At 56.2% G+C, this 23,689-nt stretch overlaps 2 protein-coding genes across 6 annotated transcripts in view; one reads left to right on the top strand and one right to left on the bottom strand.

Moving 5' to 3' along the window:
• The window catches only part of RIN3 (Ras and Rab interactor 3), a 105,139-nt gene that overhangs the window by 25,175 nt on the left and 56,275 nt on the right, over positions 1-23,689 (top strand). For 2 of the 3 annotated variants that reach the window (XM_041758267.1, XM_041758266.1), the window contains exons 2-3: positions 7,759-7,966; positions 20,115-20,232. In XM_041758267.1, the coding sequence (XP_041614201.1) occupies positions 7,759-7,966; positions 20,115-20,232 (326 nt within the window). Of the gene's footprint in view, positions 1-7,758; positions 7,967-20,114; positions 20,233-23,689 lie in introns of those variants that run through there. The other variant, XM_041758268.1, reaches the window with a different exon arrangement.
• Positions 10,050-22,703, bottom strand: LOC121492937. Of its 3 annotated transcripts, XM_041758269.1 has the most exons (4): positions 21,396-22,703; positions 17,610-17,726; positions 16,235-16,280; positions 10,050-16,001 (listed from the first exon to the last, which is right to left on the bottom strand). In XM_041758269.1, the coding sequence occupies exons 1-4, from the start codon at positions 21,989-21,991 to the stop codon at positions 15,891-15,893; spliced, it is 870 nt and encodes a 289-aa protein (XP_041614203.1). In that variant the 5' UTR covers positions 21,992-22,703; the 3' UTR covers positions 10,050-15,890. The 3 variants fall into 3 exon arrangements, with proteins under 3 accessions (XP_041614203.1, XP_041614204.1, XP_041614205.1); XM_041758270.1 differs by lacking the exon at positions 10,050-16,001 and having other exon boundaries at positions 16,083-16,427; positions 21,396-22,702; XM_041758271.1 differs by lacking the exon at positions 10,050-16,001 and having other exon boundaries at positions 16,085-16,374; positions 21,396-22,699.

The raw sequence follows: 23,689 nt of genomic DNA, 5'->3' as shown, positions 1-23,689 counted from the left end.
GTTACGTGCCAAGAAAAAAGAAGTGAAGTGCATATATACCCTGTGAGCTGTAGTAAAATGGTTGGATGCTAAACACTATCCCAGGTGGGAAAAAACCTTAAAACTGAAGACAAATGGGGAAACAGACTTAACTGTAGAGAAGACACAGAAGATCATCAGTGGGGAGCTGGTTGGCCAATGGGTGAGACAGGTGACAGGGACTGGGAGTGTGCTTATCTCGATGAGCACTGAGTGGTAGGCAGGGGTGTAGAACCGCTCTCTTGTGTGCCTGGAACTACAACAACACTGTGTGTGAACCAGATAGGATTATCCGGAAGGCAAATCTCTAAAGGCGGTAAGTAGACTAGTGGCTGCCAGCGGCCGGGGAATTGGGAGGAAATAATGACTGCGTCATGAGTACAGCATTCCTTTGGGGTGATGAAAATGTCCTAAAATTGTACTGATGGTCATTCCAAAAACCATTGAATTGTATACGTTAAGATGTTGTTAAAAAAACCAGATTGCAAAAAAACAAAAAAAAAAAAACAAAAAAAACCAGATTGCTCCGTATGCAAACACACGGAGACTGTGTGCGTGAAACGCACGGCTCAGTGCCCGCCAAGGAGCACAGCTGATCGAAGTTCTGGAGTGGCCTTGTGCTGGAGTGGGGCTTTACCCCAGTGTGGGAGGCCTGGGGGGCCGTGGGCAGCCTTGTCCCTGTGGCTGAGGGTTTCCATGGGGGCAGGTGACAGGTGCCCAAGGCCCCTCACAGGGTGGGGAGCAACAGGAGACGAGACTTCAGGGGAGCACGTCTCATCTCTGTAGAGATTGAGAACTGCTTCCCTGCGTGGCTTGTCCGGTGAGGTACCGATGGCCCTGCCAGGAGGCGGCTTCACACCCATGGTACCCATCTAGTGGGACGCGACAGAGGGAGCTCCGTGTTAGGGACCAGTCGAGACAGAGGGCATTGGCTCGGGAGCTCGCAGGGCCTGCGGGGGGATCACTCGTCATCACCTCAGGTCTGCCTCACTGTCCCGGAACGCCCCTGGGCCTGACCTGGGTGACCTGGTGCTCAGGAGCAGGGTGTCTCCGCATTGCCTCAGCCCTGCCCTCAGCTTCCAGAGCCGACTTTAGCACACACACGCACATGCACGCACGTGCACACGACTGGAGTTTCCCGTATTCGAGGCTCTGGAAGAGGGACCAGGCTCGGGGCCCGGAGACCTTGCAGCCCACATGGCTTCGGCTCGGGACAGGTGCTGGCATCCTGGGGGAAGGGGCGTCGGCGTGCTGTGTTTTGGACACGTGGGAACCTGGGGACATAACAATGCCCTGAGTCCCCATAATTGAGCTGGGTCAGATCCCGTCATTTCCCCATGTTGCTTCAGACCTCCTAGAACAAATCTCCGCGTACTACAGAGGGCTGAGCCCCTCCACAGCCCTCCCTGGTCTTCCCTCCCTTGGGTGGTGACCGCCTTCCGGGGTTGGCGTGTGTGCATCCAGCGACCGCACACGTCACTGTCACATCTGTTCTTACATCCGAGTCCTTCTGTTCCTTCTGTAATGTGCTTACTTTACTCAACATCGGGTTTGTAGGATTTTAAAGCCTCTTCTTTTAATGTGATTTCAGACCCCCAGAAACGTTGCAGGGTCAGTGCAGCACATTCCTCACCCAGAGCCACCAATTCTTGACCTTTTGTCACATCTGCTTGTTCCCGCTCATTGCTTCCCCCAAACCTTCTGAGATCAGGCTGCAGACACTGTGACTCTTGAACCCCCTGTATTTTAGTGGGTGTTTACAAACACGAAGATGTTGTCTTACCTAACCTCAGCACAGGGCCCCAAATCAGGGAACAGACAGGATTCTAATTTAACCCCGTAGCCCTGGTTCCTGCCATTTAGCAGCTGCATGACAGTCGCGGGGGGATGGACTCACAACCTCTGGACCCGTTCTCTTATGGATGATGTGGGTTGGTCCCGTCCTCTGGTCGTTGCAGACGCCACGGCACTGTCCTCATTGTCCCCATGTGCCTCCTGGGGGGCTGCCGGGCCTAGGCCACGGTGTCCCCAACTCTCTGGGCTTTTGCCAGTCACTTTCAGAGCAGGGCCCCATCTGCTTTCCTGCCTCCCTTCATCCTCTTAGTGCTCTGGCAGCTTTCAGGGGGCTGAGCCATGGGTTCCTACTTATCTCAGGCCATCTTGCACCTTGCTGCTGTAGCAACAGGTGTCCCGGGGACAAGCAGGGCATGACTGCATACTGGTTACCGCAACTAGAACAAAAACCCATTTGAAGTGTCACCGTGCAGCCAGGTGCCGCACACTTGCACACGGCAGGTGTCACCAGCTCCGAGGCACAGAGAAGGAAACCAAGGCCTGCAGGGGTCCAGTGCCTGCCCTTGGTCCCTTGGCCAGGCAATGGCAGGGGGTGGGACAGACACTGCTGGAGTCCGGTTGCCATATGCTGTGTGGGGCATGTGAGTGGCCACTGACCCTCTACCATGAGTCTGCAGAGGGGGCACCAGTGCAAGGTTGATGTTCCTTCCTGCAACATCTCACCTCCTCCCACACACCTGCCCTTGGGTTTCTGGTCCCTTCCTGTCTGTGCAGGATTCATTTCCCCGAGGGACAGTTGGCACAGAGGACAAAGAAAAAGATGGGGTGTTGGGGGCAGCAAGGAGCGGCCGTCTTGTCTCACCCTGGGGTGTGAGGTGCAGCTGGCACTCAGGGCCACCAGAGTCCCAGGCAGGGCACCTGCCCTCCATGACCTCTGGACAATCCTTTCCCAGCTGGAGAGACAGGTACCAGCTTGAAAGGGAGGAAAGGGGGATCCCTGGGTGGCTCAGTGGTTTGGCGCCTGCCTTTGGCCCAGGGCGAGATCCTGGAGTCCCGGGATTAAGTCCCACGTGGGGCTTCCGTCATGGAGCCTGCTTCTCCCTACTCCTGTATCTCTGCCTCTCTCTCTCTCCATGTCTATCATAAATAAATAAATCTTTAAAAAAAAAAAAAAGGGAGGAAGGTCTCCCTTCCCACCCAGCCCGTGTCACCTGTGTGCCCATGCACCTTGGACACAGCGACTGCACTATCCCATGATGTCTTCCACTGAAGCCACACCTGGCCCCTGCAGACCTGAGAGCCGGCGAGGGCATCTCCATCTTGATGGACCCCCCCCTTGGTCTTGACGCTGGGGTTGGGATCATGGGTGGGACTGAGATGCCCTTTGCCGGTCCTGTCCTTCCATCCCACAGTCCACTCAAGCCCTGGCTGAGTCCCCTTCAGGGAGGCTCATGCTGAGGCATCGCCAAGCTGCCTCCCTGGGGCTGGGGCCCTCATGGCCTGGGAAACGTCTTCATGCCTTCCAAAACGGGCAGCGTCAAGCCAGGCCCTCCACCTGAGCGGTCACGCAGCTCGCTGAGCCCACACGCCCTTGGCCAGCCTCTCTGCCCAGACCAGAGCTCTCCTCCTGGCCCCTGTGACGGGGACCCAGGCCAGGCCAGGGCTGTTGGATGTGCCAATTCACCCGTTCTCCGGGGGGCTGGTGAGAAAGTACTCCAGATACCCTGGCCGCTGGCTCTGGGCAGGTCCCTGCAGCGTGGGGTGAGGGTCTCCCGAGTGTGACCGCTCTGCCTCTGGGCGGGCAGCCTGGGGTCCAGGGCCAGCCAGCCTGGTTGGAGCTCATGAACAGCCCCTCTGTCCCCTAGAGCTGCTCTAAAGCCTCCGAAGTGCACTGCTTTTCGCCAACCGTGCTGTTTGTTACCCCGGCTCCTGTGGCTGCCCTTGCAGGGCCTTCAGCTGGAGTTTGGCAGCCGACGGGGAGGGCATGAGTGCCCAGGTCAGCTGCTCTGCCAGCAGGTACCAGTCAGACAAGGAGCAGCTGACACTGGGCAAGCTTTGGGCCTTGCTCCGAGTCACAAGAGCACTAGACCCTGAAGGAACAAGGTGATGGACAAGTGTACCTGCTCTGACCGGGCCCAAGAAGGGCGGTGGGACCAGCCCCTCTGACCCCTGAATCCTTGCCGACTCCAGGCCCTGGGTCACGTGAGCTCCCTGGGCGCCCACCTGCAAAGTGCCCAGGCTGGTGACAGAGCTCAAGCAGAGGTACAAGTGCCCAGAACCGACACTGTGTCCGACTTTGTCCCAGGGCTGCCGTGACTGGCCTAACTGGACATGTCGGCTCTAACTGCCAGGAACTATTGCCGGACCCACATGGCATGTGAGCTTGCAGGTTACCTCTGGGGCCAGGGGCTGACTTGTGCTAAGTCCCAAAATCAGCACTACAAAGTGGAGGAGTTGTGGTGAGAAGAATCCCAACAGGAGGATTGGAAGGATAGAAAAACAAGAGTTAACACGTATGGAGCTATGCTGAGCACTCAACCCTCCTCTGTCTCGCTGAATTTTATAATAACCCTATCAGGTGAGGGTTCTTATTACCTTTTTACAGATGCTTAAACTGAAGCCCAGAGAAGTAACGTAAGTGGCCAGAGATCACATGGTCTGGGCTCAGACTCCGGGCTTCTGAACAGGTCTTGAGGGATGGGGGTGACTTCACCCCCAGCAGCATCCTGTAAAAGATTTTAGCCATGCAGAAGATTGAAAGAATTTTGCAGTGAACACCCACCTACCCACTACTTACCCTGAATGCTTTTGCATATTCAATATATTACATATCTACCTGCCCCTCTATCTTTCTGTGAATCCATCCTTCTTTTCTTTTCTTTTCTTTTCTTTTCCTTTCTTTTCTTTTCTTTTTTCTTTTCTTTTTTCTTTTTTTTTTTTTAAAGATTTTATCTATTTTTTCCTGAGAGACACAGAGAGAGGCAGAGACACAGGCAGAGGGAGAAGCAGGCGCCATGCAGGGACCCCAATGTAGGACTCGATCCCCGGACCCTGGGATCAAGCCCTGAGCCAAAGGCAGACACTCAACCACGGAGCCACCCAGGTGTCCCCATCTTTCTTTTTTATTATTTTTTTTCTGTAAAGATTTTATTTATTTATTCATGAGAGACACAGAGAGAGAGAGAGAGAGAGAGAGAGGCAGAGACACAGGCAGAGGAAGAAGCAGGCTCCACACAGGGAGCCCAACATGGGACTCGATCCTGGGACTCCAGAATCATGCCCTGGGCTGAAGGCAGGCACCCAACTGCTGAGCCACCCAGGGATCCCCCCATTTTTCTTTCTGAATGCATTTCAAAGACTGTCTGGGCACCCACGACTATTTTATTATAGATATCATTGACTATGTCCAGTATTTATTTAAACAGTTAAAACAGTTCGGTATTTACTTACTATTCTTTTTATGGTTTCAGTGTAAGTTTACATGCGATAAAATGTACACTCACACGTCTCACGGTACCACTTGAGCATCACACGCATGGACTCACACAGTATGTATTTCCATGCACCTGGCTGCTTTCACTTGGCTTCTGAGGTCCACCCATACAGTTGTGCGGATCCGCGCTTCCTCTTCTACTGGGGACGCACCGCTGTCTGTGGTCCATTCTCCCCGATGGACTCCTGGACAGGTTCAGGCTGTGATGAGTAAAGCTGCTGGAATATTCACGCACAGGTCTTTGCGTGGACATACACCCTCATTTCTCTAGGGTAGGTTCCCAGGAGCAGGATTGGCTGGGCCTACGGCAGGTGTATGCTTATGTTCCTAAAAAATGCCCCTTTCCCCAAGTGGTTCGTGCCAGTTTACATTCTCTCCGATAATGCGCCAGTTCTACTTACTGCCCATCCTTTACCAACGCGTGATTTTGTCAGTCTTTTTTAATTTCAGCCGTTCTGGAGTTTGCATCGAAGTATCTCATTGTGGTTTTAATTTGCATGTCCCTAATGACTAATGATGTCGTTCACCTGCTTACTGGTCACTGATACGTCTTCGTGGAGGTGTTCTCAAACCTTGTGCCCATTTTTAAACATGAACTTGTTTGTTCTCCGTTAGATGTACGCTTCGCATGTATTTTCTCCCAGTCTATGGTTCGAGTGTTCCTTTTCTTCATGAGGAGTTTTGATGGGTACAGATTTAATTAGTTTAATTCACCCATCTTTCCTTTTATGGTACTTGCTTTCTTGGTCCAATCCACTAAACGTGTGCCTGCCCATTGGAGAAAATGTCGGGAGGAGGTAACAGGGAACCTGAAGGTATCAGAGGTGGACAGGGCCGCTGGCCGGAGCGCAGGTGGGCACGTGCAGGTTCTACTGAGGTGGTGGAGGGCAGCCTCTTGTCGGGGAGCTTACGATGTGGGGGGAGGGCTCAGAAAGCAAATGTTTTTCCATCTTAGGAGACCAGATGGGATACTTTAGGCAGTGAGAGACATGGAAAGTTTTGGAGCAGGAGAGGACGTGATCCCAAGGGAGGTGGTACAGTCCACGTGACACCAGAGCCCGGACAGTGTTTCTCCTTGGTTGTCCTGTCCCCAGGATGCAGGGGGGACTTCCAGGGAGCTGGGGGCAGGGAGCAGCTTCATATCTGTGGATCTTTGCAGACTTTCCGTGGCTCAGGAGCCACCCAGGCCCCTCAAGGTCTTGGTGGGCCCATTTCCTGCTGAGGAAGCTTGCATGTTCTTGTGGTCCGGTCCCTCCCTGGAAGCCCAGGGAAGCTCTTCATACATGGATTTAGGATCGACGCTGTAAGGGGCTCCAGAATCCCTAGAGGGATCCCCACACTGCCCCTTCCAGCCTCCCCTCGCCCCCGCCCCCACCCTCGCCCCCACCCCCACCCCAACACCTGCCAGCCCCCAGGCTTTCTCGAGGTTGCCCCAGGTCGGGTAGTTCAAAGTCCTCTGCTCTTTCCCAGATGGCTGCATCCTTGCTACAGCTCAGCACGACCCAACCTGCTCTAGTTCACTCGTTCCGTCTGTTATCTGACCCCTCTCCTAGAGATGAGGTTTGTTGTCTTGGTTTGGTTCGGTTTGGTTCTTACTCTTGTTCTCTGCTCTAAGCCGGTTCCTAGAACAATATCTGCAGGAAATGTTCATATTGTGAGTGAATAAGAGACAGACTCCCACCTTCCCCCAAGAGCTTGTTGGTCTGTTTGATCATGGCCTTAATCCTAAGGAGAAAATGAGGACCTTTGTCCCCAGGACCCAGGCTGTGCCTAGGGCTACCCAGTGAATGGAGGAATCTTCCAGGCCACCCCCTGGCCGTTGCACAGATGAGAAAGGATTCACTGAGGGCTGAACCTGGTTGGGCAGAGAGGAAATGGGAGCTGTCACTCCCAGCTGCCCCAAGAGTCCAGGCTGCTCCTGGGAGAGACCCCCCACCAGGTGGGACGTTTAAAGATTCTCAGGAAGCCTTCTGGTGCCACATGGCTAGTGGCTACATCCTTGGACAGCACATGTCCACCTGGTTGGCAGTTATGCGGGTATAGACATATCTAGGAGTCCGTCTAGATGTGTATACTAACAGCTCGTACATCTCACTGTAAATTGCACTTCAATTTAAAAGTTTTTTAAAAAAATCCTCCTCAGAACTCTGCCCAAATGCCCCCTGTGTTTCCCTGAAGCCACCTTGGGGTAGAATTGACCACTTCTGGTTAATTCTTATTATCTTAACAATCCTTATTATGTTTTATTTCAGCCTGTGCCTCAGCTGGTTGTTTCTGTGTGTATCCAACCCATTCCATCATAAGCACCCTATGGTTGCATATGTTTTAATCCCAAAGGGCCTCTGGCTTCACAGATGCTAAATGAACAAACACGGTTGAATTGACTCTCCGCTGCATGTGCACGGCAGTCAGGCTGCCTGCAGGACAGGGTGATCATTTGATTTTGTTGTCAGTCCTGTTCCAGGTGTTGGCAAAGAAGAGGGAGAGGAAGAGGAGGAGGAGGATGTCATGGGGCCTTGTCTGCCAGTCAGCCCGAAGAACTGCCTTCCCCTGCGAGGTATTAGTGTCCTGGAGAAGCTCATCAAAACATGCCCGGTGTGGCTGCAACTGGGTCTGGGCCGGATGGAGGCAGCCAGGATCCTGCAGCAAGAGGCGGCTGGGGTGAGTTGGGGTCTTTTTATTTCATAGCTGATATAGGGCAGGCACAGCTGCAAGGGGCTTCCAGGCTTCCACCCCACCACTGCTGATTGGCTTTCCTTTCTTGGGTTTGTCAGCTTTTTGACTGGGGTGTATTTTCCAGAACTCGGGAGTGAGAGACAGGTGAGATGTCTGGTTTCTGCTCTGGAGAGAACAGCGGACCGCGCAGCCGGCGTGGCCAGTCTGGGCACTGGGGCACCTGAGAGGCAGGATTGACACTTGGAGACATCTGCCAGGTGTCAGGGAGCAGAGGGCATCAGAGCCAGAGGGGCCTGAGAAATTATTTGACACCCCTCCATTTGACATATGAGAACAATGGGCTCTTGCATTGAGCCAAGGGGATTTAGAGTTTCTGAGGCTCACTTTTCTCACTTTGAAATGGGGCCGTTAAGGAAAGTGGTTTGGTCCAGGCTGTCTGAGCAGTACGGGGGAAGAAGGGTAGGTAGATAGTGAAATGTGAGTCAGAGCCCATCAGATGCCACCCACCCCCACCTGCGCTGGGTCATACCTGTTCGAGCACCCATGTCCTACCTGTCTGCCCTCTGCCAGGGCCCCTGCTGTACAGCGTGTCAGGCTGTGTGTACTGTGCTGGGGAACAGTCCAGGCTCCCAAACACACGGGGCTCAGCTGGCCAGGGGCTTCGCTGACGTCGGACAGGATAAAATCCGTCACGTGCTGATCACGTGCTGCGGAACCTGAGAATCACCTCCAGCAGAGTTCTGGCCTCGCCGTCCCACGGGGGCCCCACCACAGGGCGTGGGGACCACAGAGGCCAGGCCAAGACCCAAGGGGGGATCTCCTGTGCGTAGGGTGCCAGGGGCCACCCCCCAGTCTGTGGGTCCCTCTGCAGGGATAAGCAGGGAGGGGGCTTCAGGGGAGGCCGGCTGGCCACAGTCCTCAAGGAAATAAGGTCTGTTGTTTCGTCCCCGCCCCACCCCGAAAAGGTCTTCTGTTTTGAGTGGACAGGGCTTCAGAGCAGATGATGAAACATGTGGAAAATAAAATCGGGACTCAGGCCATCAGGCCAGCGGGTGTCCTGGCAGGTGATCCAGGCTTGCAGCACCAGCGTGCCACCCACCTCCCTGCTAGGTTCTCAGGGCATCTGCTTCCCCCCACGTCGGGGGTACAGCTCAGAAACAGACCCGAGTACAAGCTTGTGACGCGAGGGTAGCCGTTCTCTGGGCCTTTCCTGGCCACCTGGAGGGTGTGTCCTGGACATGGGCGTGAATGTGGGTGGGCCCCTCGGGGGAGGCAAGTGCATCTCCGGGGCAGGCTGGGCCAGCTAAGTCCTCAACCGCTCTGCCCTCTTCAGAGAGTTGAATGTAAGCCCCCCCCTAAACTGTGCCTCTCTGTGAGAATGCCGGGTGATGTCTGGGGTCACCCCCGAGTCCTTGTGAGAATCCTGAGGCTGACAGTGCTCTTGCACCCAGCTCACAGGTAATGAGGCCGAGGCCAGGAGGTGTGCCCTCAAAGCGGACCCGAGATGAGGATTTGAGTTCACGTGGTTTATTTGGGAGGTGAGCCCAGGAAGCTGGCAGGGGAAGTAAGACAGGGAGTGGAGGCAGCTAGTAAACGCTTGTGACCATGCAGGCTGCCCCAGGTGCGAGCGGAGCCGGGTGCTCTGGGAACCAGCGAGGAGCATGCATCTCCAGGCCATCCCACCCCCAAGGCTAGAAAGACGGTTCAAGGCTGTGGATTGTGAGGACTCTCGTTGTCATCCCTTGTCTCTACCCTGAGTGTGAGAAGATCTGACTCTGGCCCGAGATGCCGAGTTCTGGGGTGATGTGGGCAGACTTCCTGGAGGAGGCAGATGCTGAGCTGGGTCCTGTAGCTTGGGGCAGGGGTGGGGGCAGGACTGGGATGAGGGAGCTGAGAGGATCTATTAGGGGGTGGGTGGGGGCGGGCCAAGCCCCAGAGGTGGGCCGAGCTGGGCTGGGCACATGGGGCTGGAAGGCAGCGTGACGTGACGGGGATACTGGAGTTGCTGAAGGGCAGAGCCACTGCATGTGTGTGTCTGAGGATGCAACGGGTCTGAGGATGTGGAGGGTCTGGGGACACAGAAGGTCTGGGGATGCGGCAGGTCTGGGGATATGGAGAGTCTGGGTGCACAGCAGGTCTGGGGACGTGGCAGGTCAGGGACCCAGCAGGTCAGGGACGTCGCAGGCGCGGGGATGCAGTGGGCCTGGCTCCGATGGCCCCTTAGAACAAATTAAGGGTGGCAGGGAGCATAGGGCTGCTTCTGGGGAGCACAGGAAGCGGGTCCCCACCACCTGGGAGCTGAGCGTGGCCAATAGGAAGCTTCCTTAAAGTGACACCTGTGTTCTGGGAGCGAGAGCAGCTCTGCGGCTCTGAGGGGCCAGGCCACCCTTAGGAGCAGGGGACCCAGCACCACGGCAGACGAACCCCGTGTGGCCTTCCCTGCCCTCTGCCCTCACCCCGACTCCTCACGCCTGTTTTCAGGCAGAAACAGAACCCTCCGTGCCCGCTCTGCTGAGAACAGTTGGCCAGCGTCCACCCAGAGCTGTACTTCGTGGTCTTCTCCACCCGCAGCGATTTCTGTCAGGTGGTGGGTGTTGCTCGGGTCCTCACAGACGGCCGAGGAAGCAGAGGTACAGAGAGGCTCACTCCCTTGCCAGTGAGAGCAGTGCCCGCAGGCTGTGACCCTGGGGGGGCCCTTAGCCGGCAGCTTCGTCCGGCACAGCCAGCGGCCTGAAGCTCAGCCAGTGCCCTGCTCGTCTCGCTTCTCAAGTTGCACTCGCTGGGGCAGCCCCCAGGCTGTAAGAGCTGCGAGGCCTTCACCTTGGACGCCCTTGGCCTGGACACCCCCCACCCCGCCGGATGGGGAAGCAAATGGTCAGGGGACCAGGCGTCCAGCTCCTTTGTCCCCCTAGTATCTCTGTGACCAACCCCATCCCACCTCCCTCCCTGCAGCCTGCTTCTCTGATAAGGTTTGGGAACATACTGGCCCACGTTTGGTCTTTGTGTGTCCAGAAGCAAGGCAGTCAAACAGCCGCCTTTATTCATTCTGCACCCAAACGGTGGGGTTTTGTTTTGTTTTTGTTTTTAAAGCTTGATTATAGAAATGTTAGATTTACAGCAAAGTTGCAAAGATAATTGAGGGAGTTCCCAGACACCCCTCACCCGATTCTGGCTGCGGGCACCTCACGCTGGTAGGATACGTTTGTCACAGTCACTGAGGCCACGGTGACGCACCTGTGTCAAGGAGAACCCGTAGCTCCTCCCTCATGGCCTCTCCCTGTGACTGCCTCTCATGCAGGGCACATCTTGCATGTCGTCATCGCGGCCCCTCGGGCCCCTCCTGACTGTGACAGTTTCTCAGACTTGTTTTGTATTTCGATGGCCTTGACGGTTTGGAGGAATAGAGGTATTTTGAGGTACTTTGGTCGGGGGGAGGGGTCCGTCAGTGGGATTTATTGATGGTTACACCAGAGTTTGCAGTTTGGGGGAGGAAGACCCCAGCAGTAAAGTGCTGTGCTCATCACCTGGCATCAGAGGTGCCGACTACCTGTGTGACTTACTGCTCCATGCTCATGTTGACTTGGGGCCCCTGGCCGACCCCCTGCCTGCCAGGTTCCCCCTGTGCCCCCATCTTATATGGCACAGCCCACCCTCAGGGAGTGGAGCATCCTCGATGATCTACATCCATTATTTGGAGTTCTTCTGCACAAGAGATTTGTCTGTCCATTTATTTATTCGTGCCACCCTTTACTTGTAGCAGCAGGGTAGGGCCGCATGGATACTGCTTTTCTGCTTTGGGTTGTGATCCAGCAGTACCTTAATTATTGGGTTACTCACGTTGTTCCAGCTTTGGCCATCGGGCGCTCCTTGGGCTGTTTCCTGTGACCCTCTGACACCTGCCCATCGTTGCATGGGTGTGAGTGTGTGGTTTTTGGAGCGCTTCCTTACTTGCTGACACTGCATGCTCCAGGATTGTCTTGTTTCTGGCCCTGGTCCTGGGTCAGCCATTTCTCCAAGGAGCCCTGGTTCCTCTTATTAGAGAATAACATGAGAAAGCAAGAGAAATGGTGTCACATGTGTTCATCACGGCTGTAAAGCCACAGAGTGGAAGACAAAAGATAGCTAAGAATGGAAGAAGTCTCCTGTAAGATCCCTTTTTGTAGCAGGGGCTAGCTCAGGAGCTGGGGTAGCCTGTGTGGTGATACAGACCCACTGGGTAAGTGGTTCCAGGCACTTTCCCCAGGTGTGAGCCCAGGGAATGCCAATCCCATTCGAGATGAGTTGGGTAAAAGCATCAGCGCAGCCCCTCTCTTGCCCCTTCAAGGACTGGGGTCAGGGAGGAGGGCGCAGCCTACAGCTCCCTGGTCCACTGCATTGGGCACCATCTCTCATCTTGCCAATAGCCCTGCAGAACAGGGGGCCGGCTTCCTATTTTATAGGCGAGGAAACTCAGCTGCGATGGTAAGGAGCCTGCCCCACGTGGAACGGCTGCTAAACACTAGAGTGTGACTTGAACTCACCAACTGACTGTCTTCAAAGGCTTGAAAAAATATGTACATACCATGTCTCGGCCTCATTCCCAGAAGTGCTATTTGTGGGTTTTTTTGGCTTGGAGAAGGCATAGGCAGCAGTGGCATGTTTGAAAGGCTCCCTCGGTGGTGGGGACACTTCACCCTGTGCCATGCTACAGTCATGGGAAAGGTGGGCCACACGGGTCCGGAGGGGGCTCTCCACGGGGCCGCCAGACCCCTGCCTCCAACAGCATGGCAGCCTCTGAGCTTGTGGCTTCTGAGAAGCAGCAGCCACTTCTGTTCCAGCTCCAGTGGGCATGATTGGAAAGTTTCCCTCCTCGAGGAGCTGGAAAATAGTCCTAACATAACCAAAATAGAAAAGCAGACAGCTCTAGATCATCCCACCCAAAAATGGATAGTAAAAGTAAAATCATTTCTCGTGCGCTGAGCTCTGGGTTTCTATATATTTACTTGGAGAGGAGGAGGGGCATGCAGAGGCTGCATAACTCTCTCCCTAAGCATATTCCGGCCCAACTGTTGTGGAACTCAGTTGGTCTCCCCCACCACCACCCTCGACCACAGCCAGAGGTAGACAGGGCAAGGCTCGTACAGCCGGCTGCTCCAGCCTCCGGGACTGCACGCATTTCCCCGGGAAACTCAATGCCAGCCTCTCGGGGGCTGGGAAAGACCCTGGGGCACTGATCTGGGAGAGAATCTTCTAGAAAAAAGGAGTCCTGGGACCCTGCCCCCCGCCGCCCTCACTAGACTGGAAAAGCCAGCTCAGAGAGGGGAAGTGACCTGCCAAGGACACAGTGAGTCAGGGTGGGAACCAGGAGGGACGCTGCGTGTCCTGCTGTGCCACCCAGCGCTCTAACCTCCACCCCACGGTCATTGTGGGGGGTGCAGGCAGGATAATCCTAGCTCCAAGGAAACCTGGACCCCCCAGAGTGGGCATCTCCGGTTGGTTTGTCCAGTGGGGCAGGCATTCTTCTGCTTTCTGGGAGTTCCTGAAGCAGGCTACTGGGGAAGCGCACAGGGTGGGGGGAAGGGGGAATAGCAGTAGCGGGCTGACTCAGGGGTCGGCTCCCCAGGGCGCCGGCGGTGCTGGTCCCACGGAGGAGGGAGGCTGAGTGAGGGCCCTGGGGCATGGCGAGGCATGTCAATGGCCTGGTTCACCGGGGAACACTTAGGAGCTGTGGTGGAGGGAGGGTGGCACAGGGGGCATGGCTGTGGGCTCTTCCACTCACTGTCACCCTGGCCGGGCCACAGGCGGGTACCAGAAAGGTCCCCGGGGGCCGCCTGTCACCTCATGTTCCCTCACTGCCCACCTCGGGCCTCTCCCTTCCCTCTGGCTGAGGCCTGGAGTCTGGAGCTGCTGACGCGGGTGCACGGTGTGTCGTCACACTCCCCCGACTCAGGGAGCCATCCATGAACCCCGTGGTGGGGGCTTCTGTCCTCAGGACTCAAGGCAGGTAGAGGGGCCCTGGGGAAGGGAGACCCCATGTCCCAAGGGCTTATTATGTAGCAGGCATTCTACTCAAGGCACCTGTGCGGTTCTTTTAGTAATCCTTTGAGGTCCTGGGTCAGCTGGGAATCCTTTTGGTGTTAAGCCACAACAAACCTAGCCTATGGCAGCTTCAGCCAGAGAGCTCCTTTTGTTCCCCTAATGAGAAATCTGGACGGTGGGGCCCAGGGTTAGGTTAGCAGCTGAGTGATGTCTGTGGAACCCAGGGTCTTTTCACTGTTCTTTCCTCCATCTTCAAAGTGTTGGCTTTCTGTCCTCCTGATTTGTCACTTTATGGTGACAAAACGGCAGCTGCAGTTCCAGCCATCTTGCCCGTTCAAAGGCAGGAGGTCACAGGCAAAAGGCTTTCTTCTCCTAGGTTCAGGCTTTTCATCAGGGAACAGCTATTTTTTCAGATCCTTTTTGGTCACCCCTAGCTGCAAGGGAGGCTGGGAAAGGGGGTGAATGGCAAGAAGGAGCAGAGCAGCCTGATTGGCTTTGACGAAATCCTCCTGAGGCTGATACATCAGCACCCAGACCAGAACTGGTGTCAGTTGGCAAGAAATGGAAAAGACTAGTCCTTGGGGAGCTGACTGACAGCGACCGTCTGTGGCTGGAGCTACAAGGATCCCCTTTCCCAGAGGAAGAAGCAGCCCCAGGGCGACCGCACAGCTCAGCGTCGCCAAGCTGAGGCCTGAGCTCAGAGTGTCCGGCTCCAGAGACTTGGGCTGAAGTTGTCTGAGGAGGGGCCCCAAGGCCCACCGCTCTGAATGTTCCCCTCTCCCTCTCCCCCTGCTTTTCTTATCTGTACACTGGGTAAAACCCTTTAAGTCTCCGGGAGGTGGCTGCTGTAAGGTACCTACATCCTCTTGCCTGACGCCTGGCAGACACACGCTTGGGTGGCGCTCGAAGGGCCGGGTGGGTTGGAAGCCGTGTATGGTGGCGCTCATAACCCTGGCCTGAAGGTCACGGCCTTACGTTCTTGTCCTGGCTCTGCAGCTCACAATTGATGTGACCTGGGAGGTCTTTCATCTCTGGGTCTTGGTTCCTCTGGCTGGAGAGCGGGACGCTGGGTGCATCGCCAGCCTTCCAAGTCCCCGCCCCTGAGCTCTGGGGATCCCTACTCAGCACCTCATAGAAGGAAGAGGGGTCCCCAAAGGATCAGGCCCACGTCCTTCCTGATGGCTATATCATCAGCTACTGTGCATAACAAATCACTTCAAAATTCAGTGGCTTCAAATGGTCACCATTGGATGTGCTTGCGATTCCGTGGGTTAGCAGCTGGGGCTGAGTTCTGCTGCGCAGTTCCACTGCTGGTCTCACTGGGGTCAGCCGCACAGCCACAGTCCACTGACAGCTCGCGGGGCTGCCTGCCCTTGGGGCTGTGCCATGTGACCCCAGCAGACTCACTCTGGTGGCGTCACGTGACACCCATGGTCCCAAAACTGGCCTGGAGCACTCAGGGGAGCTGACCCGCCTCAAAGCCTAGGCTTGCAACCCCACAGGGCTATGTCTGCCACTTTCTTTTGGTGGAAACAAGACTGAAGGCCACCCCATCCAGGGCTGGGGAAGTTGGATGAGAGATGCTGCAAAGGATTTGTGGCCATTTTTAATCTAGCACCTAGTGGAACGGCCTGTGAGTCCCTCTTTCCTATCTCTGACTTGGGGGAAAGATACATAATAATCACCTCACTAATAATTATCTATCAAATGAGATAACGCCTATAAACATGTTAGCCTGTGGCTTTGTGCTCAGTAGATGGTAGCAGTCTACTGGAACAACAAAGATTATCAGTGTTTGTTATTCAAGGCACACTTGGCATCAGGTGCTTTCCGTACACAGTCAGCAGTTCTCACAGGCAGGTCTGGGAGGTGGATATTATCACACTCATGCTCACACGAGGAGATTGAGACTTGGAGAACGAAAGGCTGCTTGTCCATGATCCACGGCTGGCGTGGAGCGGAGCTGGGATGTGGGTCCCACTGCAGCTCCCAAAAGCAACAGCTACACGAGGGAGAAAGAGAAGTCAAGGTGGCTCGAGGAACTGGTACACGGAATCCCCCAAGGGTGTAGGAGCCAAGCTCCCCTGCAGTCCCTGCCACCCCCATCAGGCCCTGCCTCTCCTTAGGCGATGAGCCATGGCCCCTGGGAGTGGGGGCAAGGGGCCCATGGGCAGGTCACACAGGGGGCGAGGGGCTCACAGGCAGGTCACATGAGTGGGGGGGTGAGGGTCTCACCGGCAGGTCATACAGGTGGTCTTGTCCTGGCTGGACTCGGGCTGGACTGTCAAGTGAAGCAGAGGTGATTCACCACGACGAGAAGGCCCGCGGGTCACTGCATTAGTCCTCTTTGCTGCAGTGACACCACGTCTGGGGTGCTGAGGGCGGATGTTTCCCAAATGTGACTGTGTAACTGGCTGGGCAGCTAACCCTCCCCCAGGGGAACACAGAAATGACCCACTTGTTCCAAAGGACTGTGGCCGGGCAGTCTGTTGGGGGTCAGCACCCCCTTCCCCCCACCACGTGGGCAGGTGGGATCAGGGGTCTCCTCCAGCTTCCGCCTGCCCCCACTAGCTCCCAGCCTCCCCTCACTGCACCCCCTCACCCCCCCCAGTGCCTTATCTTGCTTTGCAGGTAAGAGCCCCAGGCCTTGGCCATAGCACAAGGAAGTGCTCCAGGTGGCTCTGTGGCCATGGGACAGGGGTTAGGCGGGGCCAGGCACCTGTCAGCACCCTGCCTGGTGGGCTTTCCTCCCCCCGTGTACACCCCTGCCCCCCAGTGAGTAGATGACACAGACATGACGGCGGTACAGGAGCAAGTTGCTCGCAGTGGCACCTGGGCCCGTGTCCCATGTGCACGGCCCTGGGTGATCTAGCTTCCCCATGCCCTGCGTCTTCACCTGTCAAGGATGGAGAGTGAGGAGGGAGGTGGTGGGAGGGCGGGAGGCCACAGAGAGCACAGGTGTGAGGCACTGTTCTGTCCCAGCTCCTCCCATCGTTGAACCACTGCCCAGGAGATCCCCGGTAACCCCATGCGTGTGGCACACTGACCCCCAGTTCCCCGTGGAACCTGAGACCCGGAGACTGACAGACAGCCCGGCTGTGGGGGGTCGGGGGCACACGGAGAATGGTTCTTGAGGGGGCATCTGTTTGGACCTGATTATCCACTGGGGGCTTCCTGTGGTGTTGCAATTACTTTCTCTCTTGTGTCTGCTGGGTGGTCTGGTGACAAATGAGAGCAGAAGGCTCAGGGAGGCCCCACAGTGACCCAGGGCCGAGGAGCTCCCAGCTGGCTGCCCAGGGCCCTCTGGGAGCCCGAGAAATACAGGTTGTGACAGGCCACAGGTCCTGCCAGCTGGAGAGGGCCCTGCCCGCAGGCTCCCGCCTCCTCTCCTTTCTCTCAGTGGCACGCGAGGGCCGACATGTCAGCAGAGTGAGGAAACCCAGAAATCAGCTCGTGGGGCTGTGAGAGAGCCCAGCAGTTTGCAGGACGGCGTCCAGGAGGCCCCTGCCCGGGCCAGTGAGTGCTCATCGCTGCCCGTCGGGGAGAGCAGTGCGGCTCCGACGGTGGAGGGAGGAGGCCCCGCCAGTGGAGTAAGCAATAAGACACTTACTCATTAGACTGGGGCCCAGGCCCTTTGTAGGTCTCTGTCTCCCTCTCCTTTCCTCTCTGACAGAGTCCGCCCGTCCCGTAGGCATCCTTCTTCTCTTCTGTTCTCTTACGTTTTAGTCTGAAAGAATAAACCTAGTCGGAGGCATTCGCATTCATGGGTCATGACCTGTAGTTTGAAAACTGTGCCATTCCCGACGCCGGAGAATGGAGAAAGGCAGCTCTGGGCCACTTGAGGACCTCTGCACTGGGACCCGCCCGGGCACGTGGCCCCCCACACGCACCACAACGTGTAAAGGGGGCGCTTTCCCTACAAAGGCAGAAACCACCCAATTTTGGTTGCAGTTTGGAGCACTGGCCTCAGCGCCCATCCTGGCTCAGGATCAGGGTCTGGGTCTGCTCTGTTGGCCCTCCAGGGACGCCACTGGCTCCGGTTCAGGCCTCCCCCAGGTCCTGCTCCCAGAGTTCCAGGTGGGACCGCAGATCTGCTGACCCTGTTATTCTGAAGGACTGAGCCACAGAGCTGACAAATAGGAGGGATGAGGGGGTCCGGCGGCGAGGGGAGCAGGCCCCCGCGTCCTGCACTGTGGAGTGCAGGCACCTCCAGGGGCTCACCACCCAGGCATCTCCAAGCACGCTGAGCCCCAGCTTCCACTGAGGCCCCCTCCTGACGCAGCAGACCTACATGGTGGCATCCCACGTGCATGGCTCTCCTGGCCCCAAGGCCGAGGTGGAGCTGGCAGTCCAACCCTCTTGTGTGTTCCCGGTCCCCCCTTTGCTGTGGCCACCCCCCATGAGTCATAGCAGGCCCCCCATGAGTCATAGCAGCGTGAACCCAGGTATGATCTAAAGCAACTCATTATACATAATAAAAAACACTTATCGCTCAGGAAATTCCAAGGGTTTCTGAAGCTCTGTGCCAGGAACCGGGGACAAAGACCACATCTTTTCATGACACCGCACTCACCCCCCCATGCCCATATGCGCCCTCTCCTGGCCTCACACACTGCAGGTTCCCAGGGGCCTGGTGGGCAGCAGGCAGCCTGACCTTGCACCTCCGAGGAAGAGGCCAGGTGACCTCTTTTCCTTTGGAGGACAGCATGTTCCTGGGGTCAGACCGGGTTCGGGTGAACGTGTCAGTTCAGTGATGGCCACAGCTTGGGGTAGGGCCAGCTGGGCTGAGGCCTCAGGCATCCTCTCTGTGGGCAGGGGCCAAGGAGGCTTCTAGAGGTGAGCTGGCCTCCTGTCGGGTCCCCTAGGGAGGGCCACCTTCCAGGTGGGGATGTATTTGTAGGCAGCATCGCACCTGCATTTCCACCCCAAGAAACCTACCCCCCCCTTTGCCCCGTGCTCCCTCCCATCCTCCCTCATCCACCCATCTGCTCCAGGTTCTCACGCCCTCTCCACCCAGCCCTGCTCCAGAAAGGGGGCGGGGGGGGCTGTAAACTTTCAACCACAGCTCAGTGACCAATGGGCTCAGAATGTCACTGCGCTCCAAGGAGATGTGGTCTTTCAGGGCTGAGCAGAGCACAGGGGGTCTGGGGGTGATGGAGGGCCTGGATCCGGGTCACAGGGCCTGAGCTCAAATCCCAGCTCCAGCACTTACTAACTAGCCTAGTGGCCTTGGGCGTTACTGCCTCTCTCTATGTATAAAATGGGGATAATAATAATAATATCCCCCCATAGCTTTAATAAAAGAACTGCATGAGATCATGGGATCTATCATCACCCAGGGTTAAGGCAGGAGGCAGACAAGGGAGGCAATAATGTTATTATGTTGTATTAATGATTCTAATAATGTAGCCACGTGATAATAACAGTCCTCAGGAACAATGGCAGAGAACAGGAAGCATCACTGGGAGGGCAATGTGCCATGGGGGGTGGGGACCAAGGGCCACCACGGTGCTTCTCCAGAGCCTCTCATGCCCAGGCCACATCAGTGGGGCTGCCCTAGTGGCTCCCCAGCCTCGCCTCAGAAGTTTGGGCAGACTCCCGGTTTTCCAAGCTCTGGCCAGGCACTAGGGGCCTGAGTGGGAGAGGCTTAGATCCCAGGTTGGGACGAGGGTGGAGGTAAGCATACGTGCTGGGGCGCGAGTGGAAAATCAACATGACTCCCTGTGCCTTAGAGCTTTTCTAAGAGCAGAGGCAGGACCACCGCCCGTATCAGAATCCCCTGATCCTGGGCCCCCACCAACCCACCCAGCATCCCAGGGGGGGGGGGCCAGGAACCCGCGTTTTAAACACCCCCTCCAAACTCTGTGTCTGCAACACAGAATTCTTTGGGAAACATTGATTTAGGTGGACCCCTCTGTGGCCAGATGAGAAACTGGGACTCAGGAGCCAGGGGGGACATGGGCCAGGTGACACAGGACTCTTAGGCAGAATCCCGTTCCCCACCCTGCCTCCTTGTTTCTGGAACGTTCTGGATGACTTCCAACCCACTGCTGTCTTTCTAACCTTCACCCAAATCTTTGGTTCATGGAGCTCCCCCGCCCTTCTTCCGTTGCAGACATTCCTGGTCTGTCAGGATAGCAGCTTGAAGCATCTGGTGCTCTGTGTCCACTTCCCTTCCCCGAATGAGAGCTCGTCCAAAGTGCTTGAATACACGGTTAAAGAAGAAAAATCAAGTAAGTACCTGTCTTCCTGTGGTGGCCCTGACCACACAGTAGCAGCAGCAGCAGCTGCTAAACCCTGTAACCACAGACACTCCCATCAGGCCAGAGGGGTTTAAAATTAGAAGAGGGACAAATGTTCAGTCCCCTGAAGCTATCTGGCTAGGTCTGTTGTAAACTCAGTTCACCAGTCGAGTCGGTGCGAGCTTCCATCACCCCCCATGTCCCGGCGTGTTGGCCTGGCTTCCTGTTGGTCTCTGTGATGTGTCTTTTTGTTAGCTCAGGCTGGAGAAAGGGGGGAGAACGAGAGGAATTGTCTGGGTCCTTGGTCCTAGAGACAGCCCAGCACACACGCAGACACAAGTTGGTCACCCTCCCTGAGCCTCTTTTCTTGTGGGCTACGTGCACATAGTGACTATCACTGTCCTGCCTGAGTCACGGGGCCTTTGCAAAGGTCAAACGGGCAAGCACTTTGGAAGACAGAAACCCTGGGTGTGCATGGGGCTGCCAGGAGCAGGCCTGGGCACTGGTGGGAAAATGTTGTGAGACCTCCGGTCAAGGGCAGGTTTGCACTGATGCACAATGAAAGGGTCCAGGCCTCTTATGGGTATTAAGGGGTCAAGATCCAAGAAGCCTAAAAGTTAGGAGAACCTACAGATCATTCCAGGCATCAGCTTAGGCCCTCTGATAAACCCATGGGGTTGTGGGAAGATTTTTATCCTTACTTAGAAGTAGGGTGGGGGGATCCCTGAGCGGTGCAGTGGTTTGGCGCCTGCCTTTGGCCCAGGGCCTGATCCTGGAGACCCGGGATCGAATCCCACGTTGGGCTCCCGGTGCATGGAGCCTGCTTCTCCCTCTGCCTGTGTCTCTGCCTCTCTCTGTATGACTATCATAAAAAAAAAAAAAAAGAAGTAGGGTGGGGACGCCTGGGTGGCTCAGAGGTTGAGCGCCCGCCTCGGCCCAGGGCGGGGTCCTGGGGTCCGGGGACCAGGTGCCACGTGGGGCTCCCTGCAGGAGCCTGCTCCTCCCTCTGCCTGCGTCTCTGCCCCTCTCTGTGTCTCTCATGAGTAAATGGATAAAATCTTTAAAAAGAATGGAGCGAAAAGAGTTAAAGAAGACGACGAAATACGGATTCAGCATTCCCTAAATATCATGTACTTATATAACACGACACAAACCTCACAGATGCTTTAGAGACACTCGTCAGGTATCTTGGGGCAGCTGTTTCTCGGAAGCACCTGAGCCCGACCGGGAGGACGCACAGAGCAAGAGGCCGCGGCCGAGGGGCACGGGCCAGGCCAGCAGGCGGGCAGACCCGGGGGCGTGGAGGAGAGCCAGGCCGGGCCGTGGGTGACCGTCCCGGCCCCGGGGTGGAGACCCTGCGGCACCGACGGAGACCTGCTGTCGGCGCCGCGGGAGCCGCCCCCCGCCAGGAGCCGTCGGGCCCTGAGCGCCCCTCGGGGAGGGGACAAGGAGCAGTGACGGCGCCGGGCGACCCCGCGTGGAGAGCCGCGCGGTGCGAGCTGGGGCGGACCAGAGCCGGCCGCCACAGCAGTAAGAGCGCCAGGGCCGCAGCCCAGAGGAGGCTCGCGCGCCGCTCCTGTGCGGGGCCCCCCGGCAGCGCGGAGCCCCCGGCCCGGCCCACGCAGGCGCCAGCGGCGAGCGGGGCGCACCTGCTTCGGAGGAGGCCGGCCGACGGCGGGCCGGAAGTCTGAGGGCGGGTCTCACCGCGGCCTGCCCGGAAGTGAGCGTGTCGCCCAAGCTTGCATGCCATTGGCTCGAGCCCTGTCGTGTGGCCACGCCCAGCTGCAGGGGAGACTGGGAAATGTAGTCCAGGCGTGTGCGCGGGCAGAAGCGGAGGACTCGGATGCTGGTGACCCACTGGGAGGCCAGAGGAGAAGCGTCTGTGGGGTTAGATGGCAAACGCCATCAACCTCTGTCCTGCAGTGCCCAGCGGGGAAGAGCATGCAGGGATCTCAACGAAGGAGGAGGGTTATAGGTTTCCGAAACCAATAGACAGCGCCCTCCAATGACTGCAGGGGGGGTTGTGTAGGGCGCCTCCCGCTCTCCAAGAACCTGGACGCTTTCTCAGGCATGCTTACTTAGCAGGTGCATGGTTGGCCATCAGCCGGATTCACAGGTCTGCCTGCCCAGGCCCTAGCTACCTACAGTCCATTTAGAAACCCGAGGGCCGACTGTGCTCTTAAATTTCAACACCAGCTTCAGGCAAATAGCTAAAGGTGAGCGGTGGTGACGTGCTGAGCACATTGCACATCAACAGGTGCTCTAGAAGTGCAAAGAGAGAGCTTTGTTCAAGGGCAGGCTGATATGGAAGGCTTCTTGGAAGAAACCGGAACCAGGCTGGACAGGGAGGATGTCTACAAGATCTGCTTTCCTCTTTTGCCCCCATGCTTCTTTCCCACTTCCCCATCTTAGATGTCAGGGTAATCACTTCTACGTCTTTCCAACCCAGTTACACCCCCTGGCCTTTTGGGATTGGTCAGAAAGCATGTGCAACTCCTACCCAGTGAAAACAGGATTTTTTTAAATTTTTATTTATTTATGATAGTCACAGAGAGAGAGAGAGAGGCAGAGACACAGGCAGAGGGAGAAGCAGGCTCCATGCAGGGAGCCCGACGTGGGATTCGATCCCGGGTCTCCAGGATCACGCCCTGGGCCAAAGGCAGGTGCTAAACCGCTGTGCCACTCAGGGTTCCCTGAAACCAGGATATTGTGTTTGGTTGCCGTGTCTCATTTCCAATCAGGAGCCCAAGTGACAGACCAGGACACTCGGGAATGGAGGTAGCTCGCTTCCTCCGGTTCATGTCTACCTCCCAGGACCACATGGTCAAATCTCACTTACCACTTTTAAACTTTTAAACATGCAGTGCTCAGCTTGCTGAGAAGACCATGAAAACTCAAACCAAAATTCTTCGCCTGCTGTAACTCTTCCAGTCATGATTCCTGCCCCGTTGGCTGTGACTACAGAGATGTCACTTATAAGTTTGCATGTTTTTTACTTTGCTCTTTCTTTATATTACTCCACTGCTCCCCAGACCTCAGACCCCTGAACCTAGAACACCAAGAAAGTACCAGCTAAGGTGTTTCTTTGCCATGTCGATTTGCTGCTCTGATCTTTTTGCTCACTCTTCCTCATTCTGTACCTGCCTCCTTGACGTGGTGGTTGAACACAGGCTATGGAGGTCACACCACCTGTGCCTGAATCTTGCTCTGCCTTCTACTACCTGTGTGACCTCTCTAGGCTTTGCTTAGCCTCTCCAGGCCTCTACGGTGGGGAGGATCATGGTGTCTCTCTCACAGGGTGCATGAAGGGCCTAAAGTATTTAGGACAGTACCTGGAACACAAGAGAGGGTTATAATTATGTTTATAATAATAATAATAATAATAATTATTATTATTATTATTATTACTATTATTAATCCTCCTGCAAGATTAAGCCAAACAGAAGAG

Source organism: Vulpes lagopus, chromosome 6 (genome assembly GCF_018345385.1).
Source record: "Vulpes lagopus strain Blue_001 chromosome 6, ASM1834538v1, whole genome shotgun sequence".
Lineage (NCBI taxonomy): Eukaryota > Metazoa > Chordata > Mammalia > Carnivora > Canidae > Vulpes > Vulpes lagopus.
Note: the sequence above shows the minus strand (reverse complement) of the source record. Positions and strands in the feature narration are given on the sequence as shown.

Coding starts and splice junctions, on each gene's coding strand:
- LOC121492937 (XM_041758269.1), bottom strand. CDS start 21,991: ATGGCATGCAAGCTTGGGCGACACGCTCACTTCCGGGCAGGCCGCGGT. Junction 17,727..21,395: donor GTCTCTAAAGCATCTGTGAG/GTTTGTGTCGTG, acceptor TTATTCTTTCAG/ACTAAAACGTAAGAGAACAG. Junction 16,002..16,234: donor ACCACCTGTATGACCTGCCG/GTGAGACCCTCA, acceptor TCCCTCGTGTAG/CTGTTGCTTTTGGGAGCTGC.